The following is a 27,165-nucleotide window of genomic DNA, read 5'->3' on the forward strand; positions in this document are numbered from 1 at the left end:
GCCTTACACAGTAATTTCCATTTCCATACTATTCCTGAGCAGATTTTTCAAAAGTATTTACTAAATCTACTACCTTTTATGCAACTCTGTAATAATAATACATAAATTGTTCCAATTGTTCTCTTCACATACACATTTTGACACATCATACTTACGTTTTTTAACATCTCTAAAATACTCATACGATTATCAGCTCTCTGTCCGGTTGGAAGAAATGTGAAAAAGTAAAAGAAAAATTTCAGCGGCTAAATTAACGCAGAAATCGTAAAAAAATCACACGCAAGCAATATTAATAAAAGAAATAACAAATACATATATTTTAATAAAATAAATATAACAAATCATATTTAAAAGAAATTTCTAACAAAGCCCACCAAGAGTACAAAGTCAAACACGTGAAGCAGCAGCAGCAAAAAAAAAGAAATTTTGTACTTTTAGAAAAAAGGGGGTTGAGCAGTGTATAAGGGGTGAAGGTAAAATAAAAGTGCAAATTTAATGAGAGTATAACAAAAAATTACCAAGTGCAAATTTAAAAAGAAAAAATGTGTGAAAAATAAATACACATAAAAGTAAATAAATTATACATATAAAATTAAACAAAAAAAAAAAAACATTTTCCTTTTTGTTATAGAATCGCAATTTGCTCAAGTCCCATCTTATGCAAATCATTAAGCAAAGAAAAGTCACTTCATGGTAAAAGTGTGGATATAAAAAGAAAATTTTGTATATATTGTTGAAAGGGGAAGAGAGAGCAGGAAAAAGAGGAGTGATCAAAGAAATATACTGTTTTTTTTTATATTCAAACAACAATAATAATAATGGCCTACAAAGACCGCATACTCACGCCACAGCAATTGAAGAAATTGTCCGAACATAAGTACTCATGCAGCAGTTCAAGTTTAATGGATCCTTGGCTGCAGCCCTGGTGGAATTGGTTGGTCTCCAAGACACCGCTATGGTTGGCTCCAAATCTTATAACCATAGTGGGTTTAATCATAAACATAGTGACCACATTAATCTTAGTAGCGTAAGTATTTATACATATTTTGTTTATAGTTTAATTGCTTTTTTTTAACACATTCAATCAATGCAATTGTAAAATTTATTATTATTTTTGTTTGAGTTTCACTTGTTGACCCTGAAATTTTCATTTCTATTTTCTGTGTGTTTGAGTGTGTGAATGAATGTGGCCTTGCAGTTTTTTTTTTTGTAACAGATTCTCAGGCCAGTTTGTTTGAATTTGTTTGTTGGTTTGTCGTCGTCATCATCATCATCAGCAGCAGCATTTTCGTCGTTGTCATTATTTACTGCTACTGTATTGGGTTTGTGGAGCACAATTGCTATTTATACTAGATTATAAATAAGAAAATAAATATTATATATATTTTTCTTCTTCTTAATTTCCGGTTGTATTTTCTTTTCAATTCGTTTGGCTATTTTTTTTTTATTATATGGAAGATTTCACAATTGCACTTATTCTTTTAATGCATTCATACATTCATTCATATTGCAGCAGGCTACATTAAACAAATTTAATAAAAAATATAAATTTACCATTTTATTGCTGTAATTGTTTATAAATTTTGAATTCCACATGTGAATTGTTTATAGTCCAGTGAAATTCTTTAAATAGTTTTTTAATTGTTTGTGTAGGTAAGTAGTTGGTTCTGCTATGAAAGTTCATAGATTATAGTACTGTTTTATTGAGTCATGGAACATTTAGTATATTGGACGACATACCTAGTTAGATTGGCATTTATTCTATTTTATATTATTCATAGCTAAAACCTTTATATCTATTATAGACAAGTTCAACTTGTTATCCTCCATCTTAAATTTCTATTGACATTTTAATTTTTTTATGATTCATTGGAAATATTTATTCAAATATATTTTTGTCCATGTGAGGAGAAAACTAGCACATGCGATTTTGAGGTCTCAACTTACATATGTATGGTTATATGAAGTTATGTACGGTAACGTTTGATTTTTACTTACTAGACGAATTATTAATGCAATTGCAAGATACGATGTAGGCACCATGTTTTAAGTATTGTGGAAAGTTTTTTAGGCTGCTCTTTTAAGAAATTTTTGTTGTTCCCTAATTTGTGTATGTTTTACAAGTTCATGATATGTGGCAAGTCTTTAACAATGCTTAGAGTTTTCCTTTGTTTTACCTCGAAATAGATATCCACACCTTATTTACCTCAGAATTCTCAGATCATCAGTCTTTCCTGTTTTCAAATTGAAACTAATGAAACACATTTCTACTTGTAGTTAATTATGTATGTATATTTCTGTTGTTTTTTATAGGGATATCTATACCCAAACAGGACTTTTGTTTAATTATTCTTTATTATTTAAATTTATGACCTGGTTTGTTTTATGTTTGGGGAGCAAATATGGGAACTTATAAAAAAATAAAATAAAATTTTTAAAAAGTTTGTCTTTTTTTTAAATAAAATTTTGAATATAATTTTTTATAAAGGTACTTTTTTAACTTTTTTAAAAATATTTAAAAATGTATGTACTTTTTTTTAAAAATAAGTTTTGAAAATATTTGAAAAGGTACTTTTTTTTAAATAAAATCTTGAAAGATACTTTTCAATTAAAAATAAAACATATTACTTGTGCGAGTTCTAAATTTGCAATTCCTCATATAAACGCTTCTGTTCTGCAAATCGAGCTCGAATTCGGTTTTCAGAACACAGTCGAATAATACGTTTTTTATACAATTGATAATTTTGAAAATCACTCGTTTTTGTAACCACTCGATTTACATAACAGGGGCAAATAATTCTTGTGGATACGATATACAGAACATAAAACATGTGGACTCGTTTAAAAATCTAAAAATTAAGAAAAGCTTTTTTTTAAAATATTGAAATACATATCGCACTGGTTCCTCTAAAGAGCGTCAACTCAAAATTGTTCAATTATCAAGAAATCGATGTGCAGTGGTCATATCTACCCACTGTAAAAATCTGATATCTTTTTCTCTACTCTTTCGCCAAAAAATACAGTTGTATCCGTGCAGTTGTTTCATTGTAATGCATTGAAAAAAAATAGTTTTTTGCTTCTACTGAACATTTTAAAATTTTGAGTTGAGGCTCTTTAGAGGAACCAGTGCGATATGTGTATTCACTTTCTGAAAATGTTTAAAAAGGTACTTTTTAATATAAGATTTTTCAAAAAGTACTTGTTTAAAAGTATAATTAAAAAAAATATTTTTAAAAAATAAAAAGTATTTTTTTCAAATAAAAAGTATTTTTTCAAATAAATTTTGAAAAACGTACTTTTTTAAAAAATTAAATTTTGAAAAATGTACTTTTTTAAAAAATTAAATTTTGAAAAATTATTTTTTTTAAAAGATACTTTTTTTAAACAAAATTTATGATTTGAATTTTTAAAAATAAAATTTTTAAAAAGGTAATTTTTTAAAAATAAAATTTTTAAAAAGGTAATTTTTTAAAAATAAAATTTTTAAAAAGATACTTTTATGGCCTTTTCTACGCTGTCGAAAGCAAAATGAAAAAATTAAAATTTTTAAAAAGATACTTTTTAAAAAAAAAAAAATTTAAAAAGGTACTTTTTTTAAAATACAATATTGAAAAGGTACTTTTTTAAATAAAATGTTGGAAGATACTTTTAAAAATAAAATCCAAAAATTTAAGTAAAGCTCTTTTTTAAAATAGGGAAATATTTAATTTTTGAAATTGTTTAAAAAGGTACTTTTTAATATTAAATTTTGCAAAAAGTACTTTAAAAGTAAAATTAACAAAAAAAATATTTTTTAAAATAAAATTTGAAAAATGTACTTTTTTAAAGTTAAAAAAATATTTTTTCAAATAAAATTTGAAAAAGGCACTTTTTTAAAGTTAAAAAAAAATATTTTTTCAAATAAAATTTCAATATTTTCAAAATAAAATTTTTGATTTGAAATAAAATTTTAAAGGGTCTTTTTTAAAAATAAAATTTTGAAAAAGCTACTTTTTTAAAAATAAAATTTTGAAAAAGATACAATTTTAATAACGGTACTCTTTTGAAATTAAACTGTTTAAAAGGTACTTTTTAAAAGTTTAATTTTAAAAAACATACTTTTTAAAAATGTTTAAAAGGTACCACCTATAAAGGAAACTTAAAGTCATAAAATTTATTACAACTAAAATATTGAAACTTATTCATTGTCATAATTTATTGCCCCGATAGACCAGTCGACCAGCTGAACTATTAATCTGAGGGTTGCGGGTTCGATTCCCGCCAGAGACTCTGGGTGTAACAGCAGACAAGCAAAACGATTTGCAGTATGTGTTTGTTTTAAAAAAAAAATTAGCACAAAGAAAATCCTGTTAAGTCAATTTTATAAATCATGTTTTTTTCTATATACATACAAAATTAAAATAAATTTCTATGTCGTCTTTTTGAAACAATATTCTACTCTAATCAGGCCTATTCAAAAATGCGATCATTCCGAGATGACATGAATTATATTTCCAAAAAGAGAGAACAGAAATAACCTGAGATAATATAACTTCAACTTTAAATATACATTTCTTAAATACTTAAAACTCTTATACACATGAATTTTTTATAAGAAAATTCCTCCCTAAACATGCTGCCTAAAAACTTAAAATCCCACAGGTTATAAAAAAAACAACCCCAAATTAAAAAATAAAATCAATACTGCTTTAATATATTATTTAAAAGTCCTTTGGAAAACCAAACTAAATAATTTCTTAAGAAAATAATACAATCTATTATTATATTACATTGTTAGCCTATAATTATGGAAATAATTAAAACAGTTTTTTCATTTCTATTAATAAATGAGGTCATTGTTAAAAAGGGTTTTTGTTCTTTATTTTAAAACTAATTATTGAACTTTAGTTCAACTGTATTTTTATAATATTTTGTTTAACAAAACATTGTTTAGTGACTTAATAGTTTTAATAGTATAAAGCTTGCTAAAAAAAACTAGATTTGTTGCTATTCATATATGGTTATGTAGGTCATTAAGCAAGAATTTCATAAAGTATACATATGTATACATAAATTGCGTTTAAACACCAGTTGACTGAGAGCAGTGAGCAGTTCACTTAAACTTAAATAGAGAATAAAGTAAAATATTATTTTTTAAGTGTTTTTTTTAATAGTTTTAACTAAAAATATATAAATATAACAATAACATAAAGTATTTAGCAAGATGAGATGAACAAGTACTTGTTATTATAAATGTAATTCTTTAGTATGCTTTATAAGAACACATTCAATTAAATTTTTATTATAATATCTATTTTAATTGTTCCATTTTTTGTAGGTCTTTAAATAAAATTTTTGAAACTAAATTTTAGTCTCTAAGGCCTTTTGATTGTCTTTGATTACCTCTTATAGTTTTGTTGACTTATTTATAATCTATTTAATATTAATATTGTCTCGTCAGATGCCAAGCTAAAATTTAAAATATATATACATTTATACATACATTGTATTGTACGTACAAAACGTTTAAAACTGATAAGGAATTCTATGTTTTATTAGATTATTTCCACTACGTCTATTTATCGTTCAAAAAAAAAAAAAAAATGAAAACAACAATAAAAAGAGCGGTATTACGTATGCAAATTGAATTTTGAACTTTGACCCTAATCTGGCCACCATAAAATTTGATTTTTTTAGGGTTAAAGCAAAAAAAAGTTTTAAACTATTTTTAAATTAAATAATTTTTTTTCATAAAACAACTTATTAACTAATTTTAAAATATGTAGGTATAAATACATTTATATATTTTTCATAATTTTATATAATAATATCAAATTATATTGAAATTTGTTTGAATATCATCATGTCATGATGATAATTGTTTAAATAAACATTTGCTTTTATTTATTAGATTTTAATAATACAGTATCTAAAGTCAGTTAAATATTAAATTGTTTTTTTTTTATTCATATTTAATCACAACAATTCAAATTTCAAATTATATTTATTGTTGTTTATATGTAGATCAAAGTTTGTATTTGCTGTTTACGATAAGTTTTTTTCTCTTTCTCGTATGTATAAATGAAAAAAAGTTTAGTTTTCTATCTTATCACAGTTTACTGCAACACTACTTTTTTTAACTAATAAAAAATAAGTATGTAGTTTATTTTTACAAACCCCCCACTATTTAGTGTAGTAGTATAGTAGCCTTACTCTGATTTCATCATTATGGCGTAAATTTTTTTTTATCAGTTTTCTTTTTTTATATTTTAAATATAGAAAATAATAGAGCAATCTAAGAGTATTTTGCCTGTAGACAATTTGTTGAAAAAGATGATAAAATAGTTATTTATTTTAATTTTGTATTGAGAAAAATTTTCAGTTTATTTAATTGACTTAAGAGGAATTTAATTCTTTGTTAAACGAGGAGTGTTAGTTTCAATAATAAGACTGATAAAGAATAAGTTTTAATGTTTTAAATGAAATAAATTTTAAAACTAGAAGAAAATAATTGAAATACATAAAGAAATAGGTAAAAAAGTACCTATTTAAACATTTTATTTTAAAAGCATATTTATACATATTTTAATAAAAAAAAAATTTATTACAAAAAATTTACTTTTTCAAATTTCAAAGAAGTATTTTTTAAAAATTTTATTTTGAAAAAAAAGTACCTATTTAGATGTTTTATATTAAAAATAACATACATATCGATCTCTTAATATAGAAAAGTCGTATCTCGTATCTCGTTTTTTTTTTTTTTTTTTTCAAAATCGGGTTTTTTACAAATTCTGGTAGACAAAACTCACTAGACCTCCCTTAAAAAAAAATCAGTTTCCTATGTTGACGAATAACAGATTTAAAGTAATTATAAAAAAGCCCTAACTCATTTAAAAAATCGTTTGAAAGGAAAATCCCTAACTCATTTAAAGTTGAATGCATATTTTTTTTAAACAAACAACTTTTCTAAAAATATTTTTTGATATATTACAAATTTTTAATTGTTTTTTTTTCAATTTCACTTTCTGATATTATTGAATTTTTTCCTTCTCCTGTAAAGTAACTAAAACTTGATATACGACCTGTCTATATTAAGCCATCGATATAATCTAATTTAAAAATATTTTATTTAAAAAAAAAATTTTATTATACATACAGTGGTTGACAAAACAATAGAAACTTTTCCAAATATTTCATTAGTGACCTAAAATCTGAAATATTTTTTTAAAAAATTTTTAAATTTTTGTAGTATTTTATTTGTATACTTTTATTAACTTAATTTAACAAAAAACAAAGGACATAATTAATTAAATTCTAAAAATGAGAAAACAAAATTAAAAGATTTCTTTATTACGGCATTGACAAAACAATGGAAACTTAGGTATTATTTTAACAAATATGTTCTAAACTTTGCAATAACTCAATATTTTGTTGGGTATCCCTTATTTTTTATAACTGCTACACATCGACGATGCATTGAACCAATTAAAGAGTCAATGGTCTCCTTTGAAATATTTTGCCATTCCCTTATAACCGCCTCCGATAAATCTTCCTTCCTGGTGTAATTTTGGGTCCTTATTTTACGATCTACAATTTCCCATAGATTTTCTATGGGATTGAGATCTGACGATTGGGCAGGCCACTTCAAAATACATACCTCGTTGGACTGTAACCACTCGGTTACAACCCTAGAGGTGTGTTTCGGGTCGTTGTCGTGTTGGAATCTCCAAACTAGGGGCATATTTTCCTCAGCGTATGGATACATAACATCGTTTAATATGGTTCTGTATCCTATACCTGTCATGGTATCTTTTATAATATGAATTGCCCTGAAAAACATCCCCATACCATAATATTGCCACCGCCAAACTTTACAGTCTTATTTGTGTACTTTGGATCTAATCTTTTTCCCTTTGGTCGTCTTACAAATGTTCTCCCATCACTGCCTCTTAAATTGTATTTGGATTCGTTGGAAAAGAGGGCAGTATTCCATTTCTGTATCGACCAGTTTAAATGATCCCTGGCAAATTGTAGACGAGCAGAAGGTTTTTTTTAGAAATGAGTGTTTTTTTTCACAGGACGATAGCAACCAAGACCAGCCTCATTTGCCCTGCGACTAACTGTTCCGGTACTTATTTTTAATTTTAGGCTATTAACAACCTCTCGAGGAGTTATTTTTGGGAATTTCTAGAACTCTCTCGCTATTAAATTATCTTGTCTAGGAGTAGTCTTACGAGATCTTCCACCTAAATGTTGAGTTTTTACAAAACCGGTCTCACGAAATTTCTTTATAATTTTTGAAACTGCTGATTTATTTATTTATTGAATATTTGTCACAGATACTTGTTTGTTTTAAACCAGCTTTAAAATCGTTAATTATTTTATTTTTTAAGTCTTCACAAATCTTAACTTTAGCCATTTTCGTTAACTTTGTAAACTTAGAAAAAGAAATTGTGAAAAATTACCAGAATTTAAAAATAAAATAACTGTAAACAGGATGCTTTTTACATCGTTCTTTTAAATATTATTTTCGTTTTACACTTCTTTCTTGCAGAAGTTTAAAAGTTTCCATTGTTTTGTCAGTAGCGAAATAGTGAATATTTATAGTTTTGTTCCCTTTTTTCAGAATATAATTATGTTGTTTGTTTTTCAGTTAATTTATATAAATAAAACTATACAAGTAAAATACTAAATATTAAAAAACTATACGTTTTGCTTACATAAAAAGTGGTGCATTTCTAACCCTTTGATACAATTGAGGGTGAAACATGTAGCATATATTCAGGGTTTTAGGGTAACATTATTAGAAAAAAACACGACCAAACTACATTTTTTTCAGAAAAGAACACAAAGAAGGGTAAAGGGCAGAATAAATGCGTCATTTATGCCAGAAAAGAAAACACCATTAAATTTTGGGCTACATATGGAATATTTGGTTTTTAGAAAATTACCTTTTAAGACTTTTTTAACAGTAGCTTTTAAAACCTTTTTTTAAAATTTAATCTTTAAAAAAGTACCTTTCAAGAAAATAATTTATTTAAAAAGTACTTTTTTAGAACATTAGTTTTTTAAAAAATTATCTTTTAAAATCATTAATTTTTGTGAAAGTACCTTTGAAAAATATTTAATTTTTGAAAAAGTGACTTTTGGAAAAAAGTACCTTTCAATGATTTGTAATGATTGAAATTTAAAAAAGTTAAAATGCTACTTTGTATTTTTAAAAAAGAAACTTTAAAAAAATTGTTTGAAAAAAATTACATTATCGCAAATTTAGTTTTTAAAAAAGTACTTTTATAAAAATTTAATCTGTATAAAAGTACTTTTTTAGATGTTTAATTGTTTAAAGAGTTATTTTTCACAACTCGTTTTTAAGAATGTATTAAATGTCATTGAATGATTTAATTTTTGAGAAAGTAACTTTGAAAAATTTTTAATTTTTAAGAAAAAAAAATTCTTGAAAAAGTACCTCTTCACAAATTTGATATTTAAAAAAGAACATTTTCACAAATTTGATATTTAAAAATTACTTTTTTAAATATTTTATTTTAAATACCATATGTAGTTTTAAAAACCTAGAAACCTTTTAGAATTTTATATAAAAAAGTACCTTTTTACAAATTTATTTAAAAAAGTACCTTTTTTAAAAAATTAAGTTTGTAAAATACTATTTAAAAATTAAATTTTTAAAGTTAATTTTCAAAAATTTTATTTTTTAAAGATTTAAATTAAAAAAAGTAGCTTTTGAAAATTTTGATTTAAAAATTCCCCAATTTTGTAATAATTTTGCAGTCCCAAAAATGTTCTTATTTCGTCTAATACACAAATCTTAAATAGAATGATTGCTTTAATTTGTATAAATTATAATTTTTTTTCGTAGTTCATTACTCTCTCATCAACAAAGAATCAAATTATTTGAACTTATACGATTATTATGAAAATCTAATTTCTATATTCTATTTAAAGATGTATTCTCACAGTTTGCACACTTCTATACAAATTATTTATTTAATTAAATTGAGCAAAAGCGGCCTATAAAATCTAATTAAATAAATAATAAATAATTTGTGTAGAAGTGTGCAAACTGTGAGAAAGTCTCAATTAAAGCAAATTAAAGAAAAGAAATAAAAAAAACATGTGTTTAACACGTTTCATTAAAGAAAAAAAAACTATACAAATGTTTATTTTCTTTTATAACTAAAATGAACGTGATTTTGTCTAGTTGAATTATTTGTATAAATTGTTTATATAATAACAATTTTGAAAAACACCTTTTTTGTAAAACAATTACAAACGCCAAAATGATTCATTTACAATTTTGAAACAATTGTTACTAACTATTCATCGCCAACACAAGCAGCCAGCCACATAAACAAAAGAGATTGTTTTATTCATACTTAATAAACTAAAAAGAGATTTTGAAAAAACAAATGTAATTTTTTGTTTGAAATAAATTTAATTGTAGCAATTGCAAATAAAATTGATTTTATGAAAGGAAATTTTAAGAAACAAGTTTTAGGTAAACATTATAACTTGTTAGCTATAAATACCTATAATAATTTTGTTTTTCATTATCAAATTGTTTGTATTCATTGTTTTATTGCAAATATTACCCTCTTTTATTAGACAATATGATTTACATTTATTTATCTCTGCTGTTTATTTTCACACAATTCAGTTTTCTCTTTTTTACCCCTAAAACAAAATTTCATTCAATAATTTATTTAATAAAGACAAAAAATTCTCTTTTAGTGTCTTTTATTTTGGTTTGTATATTGACTTTTACTTGCCCTTTTCGAAATTTTGTGCATACAAATATTCTTTGATCTAGTTTTTATTTATTTAATTGCTAATTAAAACACAATTGAGGTGAACAACATGCTACATTTACCAACGAATAAAATTTCCGTTTAAAAAACAATGAAATTAAATGAAATAAAATAAAATGTATTTGATAAACTAAAGCCAGGTGTATATATTCCTCTGACCACAAAAACAACTTGATAAAGTTCATTGATTTACAATATGTACATTGGAATATGGCCTAGATATTAACTAACTAACATATGTTAAAGATAGATTTAAAATGTATTGTAATATAAAATTATTAATTATTTATTTATTTTTCTATTTTTGTAGTCACAGCCCAGAAGGCACTTCACCACCACCACGATGGACTTGTTTACTTTGTGCCTTTGGTTTGTTTGTGTATCAAAGTTTAGATTCCATAGATGGCAAACAGGCTCGTCGTACAAATACTTCCTCACCCTTGGGTGAATTATTTGATCATGGCTGCGATTCCATTTCCACTGTATTCGTAGCTCTATCAGCATGCATATCTTGTCAATTAGGCCATTATCCAAATTGGTTATTCTTCCAGGTAGGTTTCTTTACAACAAACTAAAAAGAAATATTTTAAAATATATTTAACATTTTCATAATTTTCTTTACAGTGCTTTTGTGCTATATCCTTATTTTATTGTGCTCATTGGCAAACCTACGTTTCGGGCACTTTGAGATTTGGCAAAATTGATGTAACTGAGGCACAATTTACAATTATGGGTATTCATGTAATCTCATTTATATTCGGTCCAGAATTTTGGATGACTAAGGTAAGTTGAGCGATTTTTTATTACAAGTTACTCGTATGATTGATTAGTTTGTATAATTTTTTAATTATATTTTGTTTTATTTGAAATAGCTGAGACGTAAACCATTTACTTTGTAATTAGTTTAAACAGGTCGCAATTTCAAAGATAATTCTACAAAATTTTGTACAAGTTATTGCCCCAAGGTCAAAGCCTATTGAATTTGGTTAGAATCTGTCCATTATTTCTCTTAGCCCCCATAGGATTGGCCGTCCTATCTCAAAATAGTTAAGCTATCATAAATGTCTTAATTATATAGATATCCATACCAAAATGTTGGTATTCAAATAGTCATAGCTCCCATATACATTTTAAAAGAATACTGTTTATAATCATCTTCTCGATCATATGGTCGGGCTTGACCGACTATACTTTCTTACTTGGTTTTATTGAAAAAGTTGTTTTCATTATTTTTATTGAATTTTTAAAGAAACTTATTATTTAATAAGAAATTTTTTAGTGAAATTTTTTTTTTTAAAAAAATTATTTTTATAAACTTGTTTGTGAAGAAAGCTTAATGAAAAATATTTAAAAAACGCTTTTTTTTGGCGAAAAATATTTTTTTAAAAAGCTTTTCATTATGAAAAATTTTAAAAATTTAATTTGTGAAGAAAGCTTTTCTTAATGAAAAATAATTTTTAATAAAAAACTTTTTTTGACGAAAAATATTTTTGTAAAAAGCTTTTCTTCAGAAAAATAATTTTTTACTAAAAGCTTTTTGGTAAAATAGTTTTAGATAAACAAGTTTTATTTGCCAAAAAAAAGCTTTTTTTTATTGAAAAATCTGTTTTGTGCAAAAAGATTTTTTTGATTGAAAAAGCTTTTTTGATAAAAAAAAAAGATTTTTTTATTGAATTTTTATTTTTCTTAAAGAAAAAAACTATTTTTAATAAGAAAGCTTTTTTTAATGAAAAATAATTGTTTAATAAAAAGCTCTTTTTGGCTAAAAAATATTTTTTTAAAAAAGCTTTTTTCATTTTGAAAAATAATTTTTTACTAAAAAGCTTTTTTCATTTTGAAAAATAATTTTTTACTAAAAAGCTTTTTGATGAATTTTTTTAGATAAACAAGTTTAATTTGCAAAAAAAAAGCTTTTTTTATTGAAAAAGTTGTTTTTAGTGTAAAAGATTTTTTTATTGAAAAAGCTTTTTTGAAAGAAATCCTTTTCACTAAAAAACACCTTTTCAATAAAAAGGTTCTTGTTGTTGGTAGAGATTTTTTAGATAAACCATTTCTTTTGCGAAAAAGCATTTTTTTATTGAAACAGCTTTTTTGAAAAAAATAATCAAATTATAAAAAAAAAAATGTTCCTGATAAACTTATTTTTCTCAAAGAAAATTTTTTATTTTATTATGAAGTTTTTTTTTTTAATGAAAAAGGCTTTTGGAAGAAATTTATTTCGAAAAAGTCTTCATTTGAAAGTCTTTTTTAATATCGAAACTTTCTTTTTGACAACATTTTTTTGGTGACAGTTGGCAGGTCTCATTTTAGCGTAGAATTAAGAGACCATTTGCTACGAATTTGTGTTCGAACAATTGTTTGAATTGTCTAGTCGGTTGAATATTGTTTAGTTTGTGGTTCCAAATTCATAATTCGGTAACAATTACAATCATCTAAAAAAGCCTTAATCTCATGATATCTGTTTCCATACAGCATCGCTGTTTTCTGGGCAAACTACCGATTGGTATTGAAGCAAACAATGGATTAAACTAGGAATACACTGGCTTAGAATTAGGCTTTCTGTATCATAATCTGATTAGTGTAGTCGGTTGAATATTGTTTAATTTGTTTTGTGTCACCAATTTTAATTTTTATGGAGATCGAATACTGAAATATGTATTTGTCTTACATAGGCGAACGAATTCAATAAATAAAAAGTGTCTAGAGATTCGCTCACGAATCTTCGCGAATTTAATTTTTTTTTTATGAAAGAAAAAATTAATAAATTTGAGTTCGAGAACATAAATTTTATGGAGATCGAATACTGAAATGTGTGCCTTAAATAGGCGAACGAATTCAATAAATAAAAAGTGTCTAGACATTCGCTCAAAATGAAGAACTTTGAGTTTGCGAATTTTATTTTTTTTAATGAAAGAAATAATAAATTTGATGTATTCAAATGGTAAACAAAATGTTTTAAACTCAATATAACAATTTTATCTACCCCAGTATTGCCATGTGACAAACTCTTACAACTCGTAACTCTGGATTAAGATTTCATTTATTTAATAAATGTATATAAAGTATGGTTTATGTCTTGGCTATTTTTAAACATATAAATATATTTTTTTTATTTATTTTTCGTTTATTTATTTAATTAATTACAAATTCTTTAAACATTTTTTTTTACAAAAAAAATAATATTTCCAGGAGATTATTAAATTTATTTATAAATTAAACCATAAAATGGTTATATTATTATTTATTATGCTACATAAAAAAAAGTACCCTTTAAAAAACATTTACCACATATTCTAAAAATTTATGTTGTGTTTTGTTTAAAAAAATAAACTTATAATTAAATAACTATAAAAATATTATTACATAAACACCCTCCTAACTACTCCCTTAGATATTTGGTAATTTAGAATTATGGTCTTCCTTATGCCTAATGACAATAGTTTGTGGTATTTGGTCATTGTCACATATATTCTCTGTTGTTTTGGCTGGAGGTGTTGGCAAGAATGGCTCAACAGTTGCCGTAAGTTTTGCTAAAGAAAATAAATTAAAAAAAAAAATGCCATTCTTTATAGTACATATTACCTACCTACCTTTGTTCTTTTGGCTAATTGTTTTTTATTAGAAATCAAACAGAAAACTAAACTAAACAAATATATAACGAACCTAAAAAACTTTAGTTTTTTTTACGTTAATCCTTTACTCCTAATCTTTGTAACTTACTCTGTTTTTCTCCTACCAATAAAAACCTACCCTTTTAAACTTGCTCATGTTTTAGTACTTAAAACTACTTTTGTAAATTTCTTTTTTTTATATTAAATTTGTTTTTAAAAAATTAAATTGGTTAAAGGCCCAGATTTTGTGTTGACAGTTTTTTTATAGACACGATTTTAAATTATAAATTTAAACCATTATTTAATTTAGTTGAATGATATTCTCGTATGCTATTGTTTTTTTGTTTTATTTTTTTTATATAATTTGTTATTAAATTTTTATTAATCAAAATTTTACTAATTTTTTACAAAACAATTAGCATTATAAGTTATATTAACAACTACTATATTATAATATATAAAATTGTAGGGTTTTTAAAAAAAGAGATTTTTAATTTGTTTACACACACATTAATTACAAGCTAAATGTATGGTGTCATTAAACGTAATTAAAGGGTATAATTCAGTCGTCATCAATTGAAATTTTTGTGGTAAGGATGTTTAATTGGCCCTCAACATAATTGTTCGTATAGCATTAAAGCATACAACATCCTTGTGGTTTCATATAAAAAACCATTTTAAAAATATTAAATTTTTTATTTAATTTTGTATCTATCAACCAACCAACACCTGGAACTATTATAAGGACACTTTATTTTATGTATTTTGATAATTGAGACATTAATTTGTTTAGTTCTAATACATCTTACACCATTGACATTTATTTTTTTTTTATAACAAACATATATTTTTCTTATTTATTTTTTTTTTAAATTTAGCTACCAATTGTTGGCTTTTATAAAAATTATATTATTTTATTGGGTATAACCATCTGTTATTTTGTAAATTTTACGAATTTTTGCAAAATGTTCCTACATGGCGGCAGTGGCAAAAATGGTTCCTCAGTTGCTGTAAGCATTATTCAAAAAACACCACAATAAACATTATAAACAAAAAAAGAAATTCTAAATTTGCAATAAATCGAAATACAAGGCTTTAACTATATAACCAACCAAAACAAAACCAAACACCCACCCACCACCAATATATAAACCTAAAATTCAACAAAAGTCTTCTATAAAACTCATCAATATTCCAAATTTGATAAAAAACAAGTAAGAGAGCTATATTCGGCTGTGCCGAATCTTATATACCCTTCAACAAATTATACAAAATTTTATTTTTTTTTAATTGTTTTTAAAATTTTTTTTTTGAAATTGTTTTTAATTTTTTTTTAAAAAAAGTTTTTTCCAAATTTTTTTAAAAAGTTTCTTCCAAATTTTTTTAAAAATTTTTTTTTTAGTTTTTTTTTTGGAAAAAAATGTATGACAAAAAAAATTTTTTGATAAAAAAAAAATTCGAATTAAAAAATATTTTTCCCGATTTTGACCCATTGTAGGTCCAACTTACTATAGCCTTATCTACATCGTTGCAATGGACTTTGAAATATCTATCATTAGATATCCATATTGTCTATATTAATACTTAGTAATCCAGATATAGATCAAAAATAGGTAAAAAATCGAGGTTGTCCCGGTTTTTTGCTCATATCTCCGATATTTATGGACCGATTTTGCTGATTTTAAATAGCAAACTTCTCGAAAGCATGTCTGACAGAATTATTGATTTGGATCCCGAAGATATCTGGGGTCTTCAGAAAATTGATTTCCACAGACGGACAGACAGACGGACATGGCTTAATCGACTCCGCATCTATAAGGATCCAGAATATATATACTTTATAGGGTCGGAAATGAAAACTGTAGAAATTACAAACGGAATGACAAACTTATATATACTCTTCTCACGAAGGTGAAGGGTATAAAAATAACTTAAATAACAATATCAGCCCAATTATGAATAAAAATTCCCCGTGAATTTTTTCCAATTTTTCCTATTTAAATTAAATGGGAAATAACGGGGAATTCTTTATTCATAATTGGATTGTATATACCTTGATATGAATGTTAACAGTTTTATTTTAAAGACTTTTTTGATTTTTAGTTGTTTAAATAACCTCCATTGATTTAAACTTTAAATATATCTAATACTAAACATTAATATTAATCTGTTGCTCTCCTGTGTTTAGTAGTTTTTAATTAACATTTAAATGGTTTCCATTACATTTGTTTTTTTTTTTGTTGTTTTGGTTTTATTATAATTGGATTTTTTGATTGAGATTGAGTATCATCTAATAGAGCCGCCCCATTACATTTTATTTCTCCCCCTTAATGTTTAACCCAATATGAACAAGGTTAAGGCCATTGCTGCTTTAAAAATAAAATTGGTTTTAATAAATAGCTTTAGTATCGGTCCATTATTATGTATCTCTATATATAAATTGTGTGGTTTACAAATAATATAAATTAATTTAAAACATTATTAATTTAGGTATTTTTTTATCATATAAACAAATTTTAATAAGGGTTTTAACATTTTCAGCTGTATGCACCAACAATTATTCAAAAGCTGCCTAAAGATAGTGCTGGTTCCTTGAGCAAGTCTTGAGTTTATATAAGAGAGAGGAGAGCAAAAGTGGAACATCTTTCCAATCTTCTCTCCTGTCTCTTCTATAAACTCCAGACTTGTTTAAGTAAACTTGATGTGTGTAAACCAGCACTTATATCAATTACAAAGATCAATTAAACTATTTTGTTAAATTTTAATAATTGTTTGTGCATAAGGCCGAACAAAATATTGTATTTGTTACATAAATACTTAATATTATTATAAGCTCATTATTATTATTATATTATTTATTGCTAATAGCTTTAATATATGTATATATCTAAATTTAGATCAACATATTTATTTTTAATTTTATACTATGGTTCATCACATTCTTCTACTAATGACTGGTTTAGGTATAGATATTTATTTATAATTTGATTTTAAGTCATTTGTATTTATTTAATCATTAGGTGAAAGTTTATTTATTTATAGCTAATCAAACATTAATTTATGTATATCGACTGATGAATACTATTTTTATGATATTTTAACCTGTCCACAAGGGAATAATCTAAAGTCCATAGAGAATTATACATAGAGACGAGACACTCCGATTTGTCAAACAAAAATACAACAAATCATATGTTTGATACAACAACAAAATACATTGAATTACATGTATTTAGTTGTTGCAAGAGATAGGTTTTTGACAACAGACTTAGGTTTTTGACAATTACGTCTCGTCACTATGTTACACTATGCTAAAGTCTATATTCTATTAGGATTTTGCTCAACAATATTACAAAACAATGGAAACTTCCAAATATTCCATATGTAGCCCAAAATTTAAAATATTTTTTTTTAAAATAAATTTTTTTTTTTTAGTATTTAGTACTGAAAAACAAACAACATAATTAATTATATTCTGGAAAAAGGGAACAAAATTAAAAATATTCACTATTTCGTTACTGACAAAACAATGGAAACTTTTAACTTCAGCAAGAAGGAAGTGTAAAACGAAAATAATAAGGGTACTCATTTAAACGCTTAAGTTTCCCATTTGTGCAAATGGGCAAATTTGCGCGACATGTTTCATGTCCTTTTCAATTTTGTGCAAGTTTATACAGAAAATTTATATTTGTCAAATAAAAATACATAAATTCAACAAAAGCTTTAATAATTTTTTTTCAAATTGTATAAATTTTAATTTTAAAATGTTGAATGAAAGTTAAATCTTTGGAACAAACGGTGGTATACATAGTTTGGAGGACTTTGTTTATGTTCTAGCTGTTGGTTAATGTTTTCATACACAATGTCATTTAATACAATCATTCTGTTCCAAAGTTACACAATTTTCACATGCACAAAATTTTTATATTTTATTTGATTTTTATTTCTCATAAATAAAAGTAAACAAAAGCAGCTGATTCATCAAATGCACAATAAATTCAAGTTTGCGAGTCTAAATTGTCGCGCAAACTTATCGGAGTTGTGCAAACGAATTTCCATACATTTTTTGACATTTCATTTGCGAGAGTGTAAAAATGCACAGATTGCACAGTTTGCGAGGCTTTTAAGCGTTTACATGAGGACCCTTAATATTTAAAAGAACGTTATTTATATTTTTAAATTCTGGTAATTTTTCACAATTTCTTTTTCTAAGTTTTTCGCATAATAATTGTTTTTTTTTAAAGTTAACGAAAATGGCTAAAGTTAAGATTTGTGAAGACTTAAAAAATAAAGTAATTAACGATTTTAAAGCTGGTTTAAAATAAAAAAGTATCTGTGACAAATATTCAATAAATAAACAAGCAGTTTCAAAAATTATAAAGAAATTTCGTGAGACCGGTTCTGTAAAAACTCAACATTTAGGTGGAAGACCTCGTAAGACTACTCCTAGACAAGATAATTTAATAGCGAGAGAGTTCAAGAAATTCCCAAAAATAACTCCTCGAGAGGTTGTTAATAGCCTAAAATTAGAAATAAGTACCCGAACAGTTAGTCGCAGGGTAAATGAGGCTGGTCTTGGTTGCTATCGTCCTGTTAAAAAAACCACTCATTTCTAAAAAGAACCGTTCTGCTCGTCTACAATTTGCCAGGGATCATTTAAACTGGTCGATATAGAAATGGAATACTGTCCTCTTTTCCGACGAATCCAAATACAATTTAAGAGGCAGTGATGTGAGAACATTTGTAAGACGACCAAAGGGAAAAAGATTAGATCCAAAGTACACAAATAAGACTGTAAAGTTTGGCGGTGGCAATATTATGGTTGGGGGATTTTTAGGGCAAGGTATGGGCCCAATTCATATTATAAAAGATACAATGAGAGGTATAGGATACAGAACCATATTAAACGATGTTATGTATCCAATACGCTGAGGAAAATATGCCCCTAGTTTGGAGATTCCAACACGAATGTCTAAATATTTCAAAGGAGACCATTGACTTTTTAATTCGTTCAATGCATCGTCGATGTGTAGCAGTTATAAAAAAAATAAGGGATACCCAACAAAATATTGAGTTATTGCAAAGTTTAGACCATATTTGTTAAAATAAAATGCCGTAATAAAGCAACCTTTTTAATTTTGTTTTCTCATTTTTAGAATTTAATTAATTATGTCCTTTGTTTTTCTCCGTAATAAAGAAATCTTTTAATTTTGTTTTCTCATTTTTAGAATTTAATTAATTATGTCCTTTGTTTTTTGTAAAATTAAGTTAATAAAAGTATACAAATAAAATACTACAAAAATGTTAAAATTTTTTAAAAAATTATTTCAGATTTTTGGCCACTAATGAGATATTTGGAAAAGTTTCCATTGTTTTGTCAACCACTGTATAACCTTAAAGAAAGAAGCAGTAATTTGAGGTTCTCATTGTGCAAGCAACCCAAAACAAGCCTTGTAAATTTTGATCTTCAAAAATGTTGGATAGTAGTAAAAAATTTATAATTTGACATTCCATTTATAGAAAATTCTGTGTCAATTTAGTCACATCATTTAGCTGCTAAATAAAGTAGTTTCCCATATTATTCCTAATGTTAGTAGATGTGGTTAAAAACTATGAATACTGTAGTGCAGTAAGGTAACTATAGTATATAGATGTTTTAAGTTCTCAACTAAATTATAATGTCTAGCCAATTCTTTTTATTTAACACCATTTAATATTTCAAACCTCCGCCTATCAATCCTGTAAATTGTTGTCTCTAGAATTCGACATAAATGCTGTTAAATAAGTTTGCTTAATTCTTAATTTTGTTGTTTTTTGTTTTTTTTTTAATTTTAACTACGATCTTCTGGAAATTTTGAAATTATATTTTGTTTATTATTTAACAAAATTATACAATTATACAATTTTATTTCAATTAAGTTTTATTTTGTGTTATTATTTCTAATTAGAAATCAAACTGATTTAATATTTTTTTTTTAAACCAAACATATAAATCAAAAAACAAACAAATAAAAAAAAAATGAAATGAAATATTGGAACTATAATTTATCTATAGCTACCTTATGTTGGCTGTGAATTACGCATAATGCCTTTATATTTTGCCTGTGGCATTGATATTTTATTAGCTTTACGTTATGCCAAAGTTATAACAACTGAAGGATGTGGAAAAAATGGATCTTCAGTGGCTGTAAGAGAATTTTGTTAACTTCTACTATAAATCTATATTCATATATACACTTATTATATTACATTCATTTAGTTTTAAACTTTAAGTGTTCTTCTCTTAAGTGTGTGTGTTGTGTGTGTGTGTGTATTAGAAAAATAAATCAATACATATTTTATTTATTTTATTTTTCTTTTATATAAACATTTATTTTATCTATTACTACCACACTTTGTACTTTGTTTTTGTACTCAAATTATATTTAGATTCAGTGGAAACAAAATTGTTTTATTATTACACACTGTTTACACTTTATTAAATATGAAATTGTAATTGAAATACACACATTGAAACACTACACTACTATTTACACTTACTTATAAATTGATGATATTATTGTTGCTTTAAATCCACCCACAAAATTATACTTAAAAGCTTTTTTTTTTAAACAAACAAAATAACTTAGCTCTATTCTGTAAACTTTTTTTTTAACAATTTCCAAAGATTTTTATAATATAAACAAATCGTTATAAGATTTTATAAATATCTTTAAATGTACACCATTTTCAATTGTATTTCAGAAGTTTCTAATTGTATTTCAGAATTTTTTCAATTATATTGGCTGTATGACTTAAAAATCGGGGATTTTTTAAAATGTTTAGCTTTTATTTTGAAACATTTGTACAATATAAATTTATTCAAAGTTGGCTATTCACCCCTATCGGCAATAACATGTGAAATTTTGATCCCAGGAAAATTGCTATCGTGATATTCCCATGAACTTTTCATTCACAATAGTTAATTTTGTTCGTAACAGCTGTTTATTGTTTACAAAATTCCATCTCAAAATTTCACAACAAGGGGAATTTTTTTATGTGAACAAAGTTGATGAACGAAAAAAGGAAAAGGGAAAATATTTCATGTGGAATATTGATTCGCGATAGGGGTAATTACCTTTTCCCATATTTATTTCAACACATGGATTCCGATCCAAAAGAAGTGCTCATCTGGCCGAGTTTTGTCATGATGGAATTTTAAAGTTTCATGTCTGGCAGCGTATTCTGGGCGTTTTTCGATTCGGTTGATTGGCCGGGCATCACATACGATCTCTTACGCTTCGGGTTATCGTAATGTATCAATTTTTCATCGCAAGTAATGATTCAGTGCAAAAATTATTTTCTTTTATAGCGTTCAAGCATCATTTCAAATATACAGAATCGTATTTCAAGGTCTCTCGGCTGCAATTCGTATGGTACCCAATTTATCTGCTTTTAAATGAATCCTGCTGCTCGCAAACGTTTTTAAATTGCTGCTTGAATAGCTCCCAATGATTTTGCAACCTCTTGTTGAGTTTGACAACAATCTTCATGGAGTAATGCCTCCAATTCTTGGTCTTCAAACTTTTTTGACTGGTCTGGACGATTTTTTTTTTGTCTTCCATATCAAAATTACCACATCTGAACCGAACAAGCGGAGTTAATATAGCCATTTCCGTCTAAATGTTGAAATCCCCCAAATAACTTACATACATGATTCATACATCAATATATCCGCTATAGACCCGGTTCGGTTGCTATTTAAAATCGAGAAAATCGGCCCACACAAATGGCTGAGATATAAGTTAACAAGTAAGAAAGCTATATTCGGCTGTGCCGAATCTTATAAACCCTTTACCAAATTATACTTCAAAATAAAAATTTTAAATATTTTTAGGTGAATAAAATTTATTTTTTTTGCATTTTTTTAATTTTTTGGAAAATAAATTTTTTCGAATTGTTTTTTTTTAAATTTTAAAAAAGAAAAAATTTTTTTTTTGGTGAAAAAAAATTTCAGAAATTGCCAATTAAAATTTTTTTCCAAATATTTTTTTTAAAAAAAATTATAGAAAAAAATTTTTTTTGGTGAAAAAAAAAATTCGGACAGAAATATATTTTTTATGATTTTGACCCATTGTAGGTCCAACTTACTATGGTCTTATATACGTCGTTGCAAAGGTCTTTGAAATATCTATCATTAGATATCCATATTAATGACTTAGTAATCCAGATATAGGTCAAAAATCGAGGTTGTCCTGGGGTTTTCCTCATATCTCAGCCATTTGTGGACCGATTTTGCTTATTTTAAATAGCATACTTCTCGAAAGCATGTCTGACAGAATTATTGAAGATTTGGATCCCGAAGATATCAGGGGTCTTCAGAAAATTTATTTCAACAGACGGACAGACAAACGGACATGGCTTACTCCAATCCGCTATCTATAAGGATCCAGAATATATATACTTTATAGGGTTGGAAATGAAAAATGTAGAAATTACAAACGGAATGACAAACTTATATATACCCTTCTCACGTAGGTGAAGGGTATAAAAACCAGGACAACCTCCATTTTTGGCCTAATTTTGATCTATATCTGGATTACTAATTTATTAATATAGACAATATGGATATCTAAAGTCCTTTGCAACGCCATATATAATGTTATAGTAAGTCCGACCTACAATTGGTCAAAATCGGGAAAAAATATTTTTTTCACCAAAAAAAAATTTTAAATTTTTTTTATAAAAATTAGAAAAAAAAAATAAAAAAAAAAAATAAAAAAAAAAAATTTTTAATTGGAAATTTCTCAAATTCAATTGGAATTTTCTAATACTTCGGAAATACAATTGGAAATGAAGTATTCGAAAAGTTGGTGTATAAAAAGTTTTTATTTTAAAAGAATGGGGCTGATTTTTTGTTTCTTGTTTTCATTTACAGCAAACAAACATTATGTTCAATTCGCTATTTATTTAACAAAAAAAAAGTAGAAGACAGCAAATTACAGTCATACATTCTAGACATACATACATGTGTATATAACTATTATTTTCCTAGATTAATTGTAGCAACTGAACAGTAAACACAAATTGTAATTGTAACTTTAGCTGTAAGTTTTACAAAATCTTTACACTCTGTAGTTTATTTTACTTATACAATAAAATATTATCCAGGAATGTCTCTAGTCTCTAGCCTTTCTCTATCTATACTACTAACTTTATTTATAAATTGGGGTTTTGGTCTTTATATTTTAGTTATTTTTAATTTCTTACTTTACTTTTGTGTTGTCTAATTGTTTGTGTCTTGTTGTTTTTTTTCTTATTTTATTTTAACATTATTTTTGTCACTCACCTATCCACACCATTTATTTGTCTAACCTGGTTTGTCTTTATTAATTTACTAAAAACAAAAATGTTTCATTCTCACCTTTTTTTTCCATTTAAATACTAATTCTAACAAATTTGTTTAAATTTTCACCTAAACTTGTTAACACCTTTCAAAAAGAAAAGCTTTATATAACAAGCTCAATCAATATCACTCCCTGTTATAAGTAATTAACAATTAAAAAAGCCAAAAGATTTATTTAGACGTCATGTTTTTTTTTGTAAAGGTTTGAAAATGAAATGGAACTAGACAAATTTAATTTAAAAAAATATATTATTTAAGAACCTGATTCCATAGATAAATACACAAAGATGGAAAACTCGCCTGTCAAAGACCTAACTCAGTTGTGAAAAACCTAAATGATGAGAATCATTAGAAAACAAAAACAACATTCGTATGTGTGATTATTTTGAGTATTTTTTTGTTAGAGATTTTTTCTAGTTTCCGCTCAATGTGTATTTCTCTATGCCTGATTCAGAAACACTTTGGCAGGATAGTTTCCGATCTATGTGTATTTATCTGGGGCCAAATTACCGCACTCGTGATCGAATGAGCTATCGCATCGAAAAATGGTTTCGAAATCATGTACCAAATTTCTTGCTCGATATCGAATGCCGTAATCTCAAATAAGAAAATTACGATTAATTTTACTTGATATCGAATGCGGTAATTTGGCCCCTGGTTTAAAACTGTCCTTCATTTCTGTCATTTCATTTTCAAACCTTTTGTTTTTTTGAAATACAATTTCTTTAACCACACTTATCTTACAACATAACTAATAAAATCTTTTTTCTTATTTAATTCAACAACAATTTTGAATCCGGCTGTTCATCATCATCAGGGTACTAGTGTATTATCGCCTAGTATACCATTGACTTTGGTAGTATTGCCTGCATTTATAATTGCTCAAAAATCGCCGGAAAGTATATTCACAGAGCACCCGTCTCTGTACATAGTAGCATTCGGTATGGTGGCCGCTAAAGTCACTAATAAATTAGTGGTGAGTATAAATTCTAAAATTCTGTTTTATATAAATGCTATAATTGCATTATTATTAGATTGCCCATATGACTAAGGCTGAAATGGAATATTTGGATTGGTCTCTATTTGGTCCTGCATTGCTGTTCCTGAATCAATATTTCAATTGTGTGGTGCCCGAAATTTGGCTGCTTTGGTTTACTTTGATCTGGGGTACCCAAGATTTAATCAGATATTGTTCTCAAGTAAGTGTTTTACCGATATGTTCTACCAAAAGTTTAAATATAAACTTATTAACTAATAAATTTCTTTTATTTTTATATTTTTGCAGGTGTGTTTGGAAATCTGTGCTCATTTACATATACAACTCTTCACCATACCTTATCCATCTAAGGGTGCAGCTAGTAAAACCCATGCCTCAAAATCTGGCCAGACTAACAATCATGGCGCCAAGCCCAAGGCTGGTGTACAGACCGTCAACCAGGGCACCAATCCCCCTCTGAAGCATAAAAACAAAAAATCTCTAACTATTGTCAACAATGATCTGGGCGAAGATTTGGATGCACTTTGAGTGTTGTTAGATGGTTCCTCCTTTCCTTTCTTTTTTAAATAATAATTATCATAATTATTATCATTTTAATTTTAGAATTTATCCTGATTATTTTTTTTTTTGCCTTTCTTTTTTGTATATTGTATGTGTGAGTGTTTCAATTAAAAGAAGTTTGCCGAAAACAAGAAATCCAAATAATTTAAATGAAAATGAATCAAATAATAGTAATTTTTTTTAGCTTAGAATTTATTACATAATAAACAGAAATGATGAGCGTAAAATAACAAATCTTTAATACAAGTTTAGTATATATATTTGTGCTACAAACTACAAACTAAAACAACAAAAACTTAAAGTAACAAAATCGTTATATTTAAAAAAAAAACAAATGAAAATTATTACAGCATGGAAAACATTTATGTAAAAAAGAAATAATACAATAAAACTGAATTGTTTGTGAAATTTCTTTATTTCTTTTATTTTTACTTATCAGGCCTGTCACAGAATTCCATTCCGATCGAAAGTGGAATTAATTCCGTATTTTGCTTCTTCAGAAAAAGTTAAACGAAAATTTCTTTCGGAATGAAACCACTTTCAGTTTTTGAAGTGGAATTGATATTTCTTTGTAATTATTTGTTTTTCTGTTCCAAAAACTTCACTTTTGATTCAATATAAAAACCGCTGTCAAATTAAAATTAGAAATGCGGAATTATTAAATATTTTTCAAATTAATAAATAACACGGAATTTGAAGAACCTAAAACGAAATCGATCGGAATCAAAATTACGGAATTGAAACCATTTCGAACAAAATGTGTGACAGGCCTGTATATTATAGTACAATCCGAAAAAAGAGTTTAATAGGGTTATGAAAGGCAAGTAACTGAAAATTCTTATACATGCGGGGGTTCTTTTTTGAAATACCTAGTAACTTTTTAAATAAGTATAGTTTCTAAAAAGTACCCAGGCAGAGAGAGCGTTCTGCTTTACTTTGGAACAGTATCCGATATTGGCTTGATTCGTTGTTTGCCTCAAAAGATGAGCAGTTCTTTTGGCTCGGAATTCATATGTTTCAAAATAAAAGCTAAAAATTTTAAAAAATTTCGCATCTTTAGTCATACAACCAATAAATATTGAAAAAAATTTAATTAAAAAAAAAATATTGAGAAAAAAATTTTGTTAAAAAAAATTTTATGAAACAAGTAAGAGAGCTATATATTATACTTTAAATTAAATTTGTTTAAATATTTTTAGGTAAAAATTTTTTTTAATTTTTTTTTAAAAAAGTTTTTTCCAAATTTTTTTTAATTTTTAAATTTTTTTTTTTTTTTTTGAAAACAAATTTATGACAAAAAAATTTTTTTTGGGAAAAAAAAAATTCGGGTTAAAAAATATTTTTCCCGATTTTGATCCATTGTAGGTCCAACTTACTATAGCCTTATCTACATCGTTGCAATGGACTTTGAAATATATATCATTAGATATCCATATTGTCTATATTAATGACTTAGTAATCCAGATATAGATCAAAAATAGGTCAAAAATCGAGGTTGTCCCGGTTTTTTGCTCATATCTCCGTTATTTATGGACCGATTTTGCTGATTTTAAATAGCAAACTTCTCGAAAGCATGTCTGACAGAATTATTAGAAAATTGATTTCAACAGACAGACGGGCAGACAGACAGACGGACATGGCTTAATCGACTCCGCTATCTATAAGGATCCAGAATATATATACTTTATAGGGTCGGAAATGAAAAATGTAGAAATTACAAACGGAATGACAAACTTATATATACCCTTCTCACGAAGGTGAAGGGTATAAAAACATGTTTTTTTTTTTGGAAAAAAATTATTTGCT

At 25.8% G+C, this 27,165-nt stretch overlaps 1 protein-coding gene across 3 annotated transcripts; it reads left to right on the forward strand.

Moving 5' to 3' along the window:
- Positions 1–316: 316 nt before the first annotated feature.
- On the forward strand, positions 317–25,767 carry bbc (choline/ethanolaminephosphotransferase 1 bbc). Of its 3 annotated transcripts, none has more exons than XM_065514521.1 (8): positions 317–473; positions 632–1,027; positions 11,116–11,356; positions 11,430–11,588; positions 14,197–14,325; positions 24,619–24,777; positions 24,836–25,000; positions 25,087–25,767. In XM_065514521.1, the coding sequence occupies exons 2-8, from the start codon at positions 819–821 to the stop codon at positions 25,324–25,326; spliced, it is 1,302 nt and encodes a 433-aa protein (XP_065370593.1). In that variant the 5' UTR covers positions 317–473; positions 632–818; the 3' UTR covers positions 25,327–25,767. The 3 variants fall into 3 exon arrangements, with proteins under 3 accessions (XP_065370593.1, XP_065370592.1, XP_065370591.1); XM_065514520.1 differs by lacking the exon at positions 14,197–14,325 and adding an exon at positions 15,295–15,426; XM_065514519.1 differs by lacking the exon at positions 14,197–14,325 and adding an exon at positions 20,472–20,603.
- Positions 25,768–27,165: the final 1,398 nt, after the last annotated feature.

This window comes from Calliphora vicina, chromosome 5, assembly GCF_958450345.1.
Source record: "Calliphora vicina chromosome 5, idCalVici1.1, whole genome shotgun sequence".
NCBI lineage: Eukaryota > Metazoa > Arthropoda > Insecta > Diptera > Calliphoridae > Calliphora > Calliphora vicina.

Bases quoted from the DNA above. Each gene is read 5' to 3' on its own strand.
- bbc (XM_065514520.1), top strand. From the start codon at position 819: ATGGCCTACAAAGACCGCATACTCACGCCACAGCAATTGAAGAAATTG. The intron at 15,427-24,618 runs GTAAGCATTATT...CATCATCATCAG, and splicing joins AAAATGGTTCCTCAGTTGCT to GGTACTAGTGTATTATCGCC. The intron at 25,001-25,086 runs GTAAGTGTTTTA...ATATTTTTGCAG, and splicing joins TAATCAGATATTGTTCTCAA to GTGTGTTTGGAAATCTGTGC.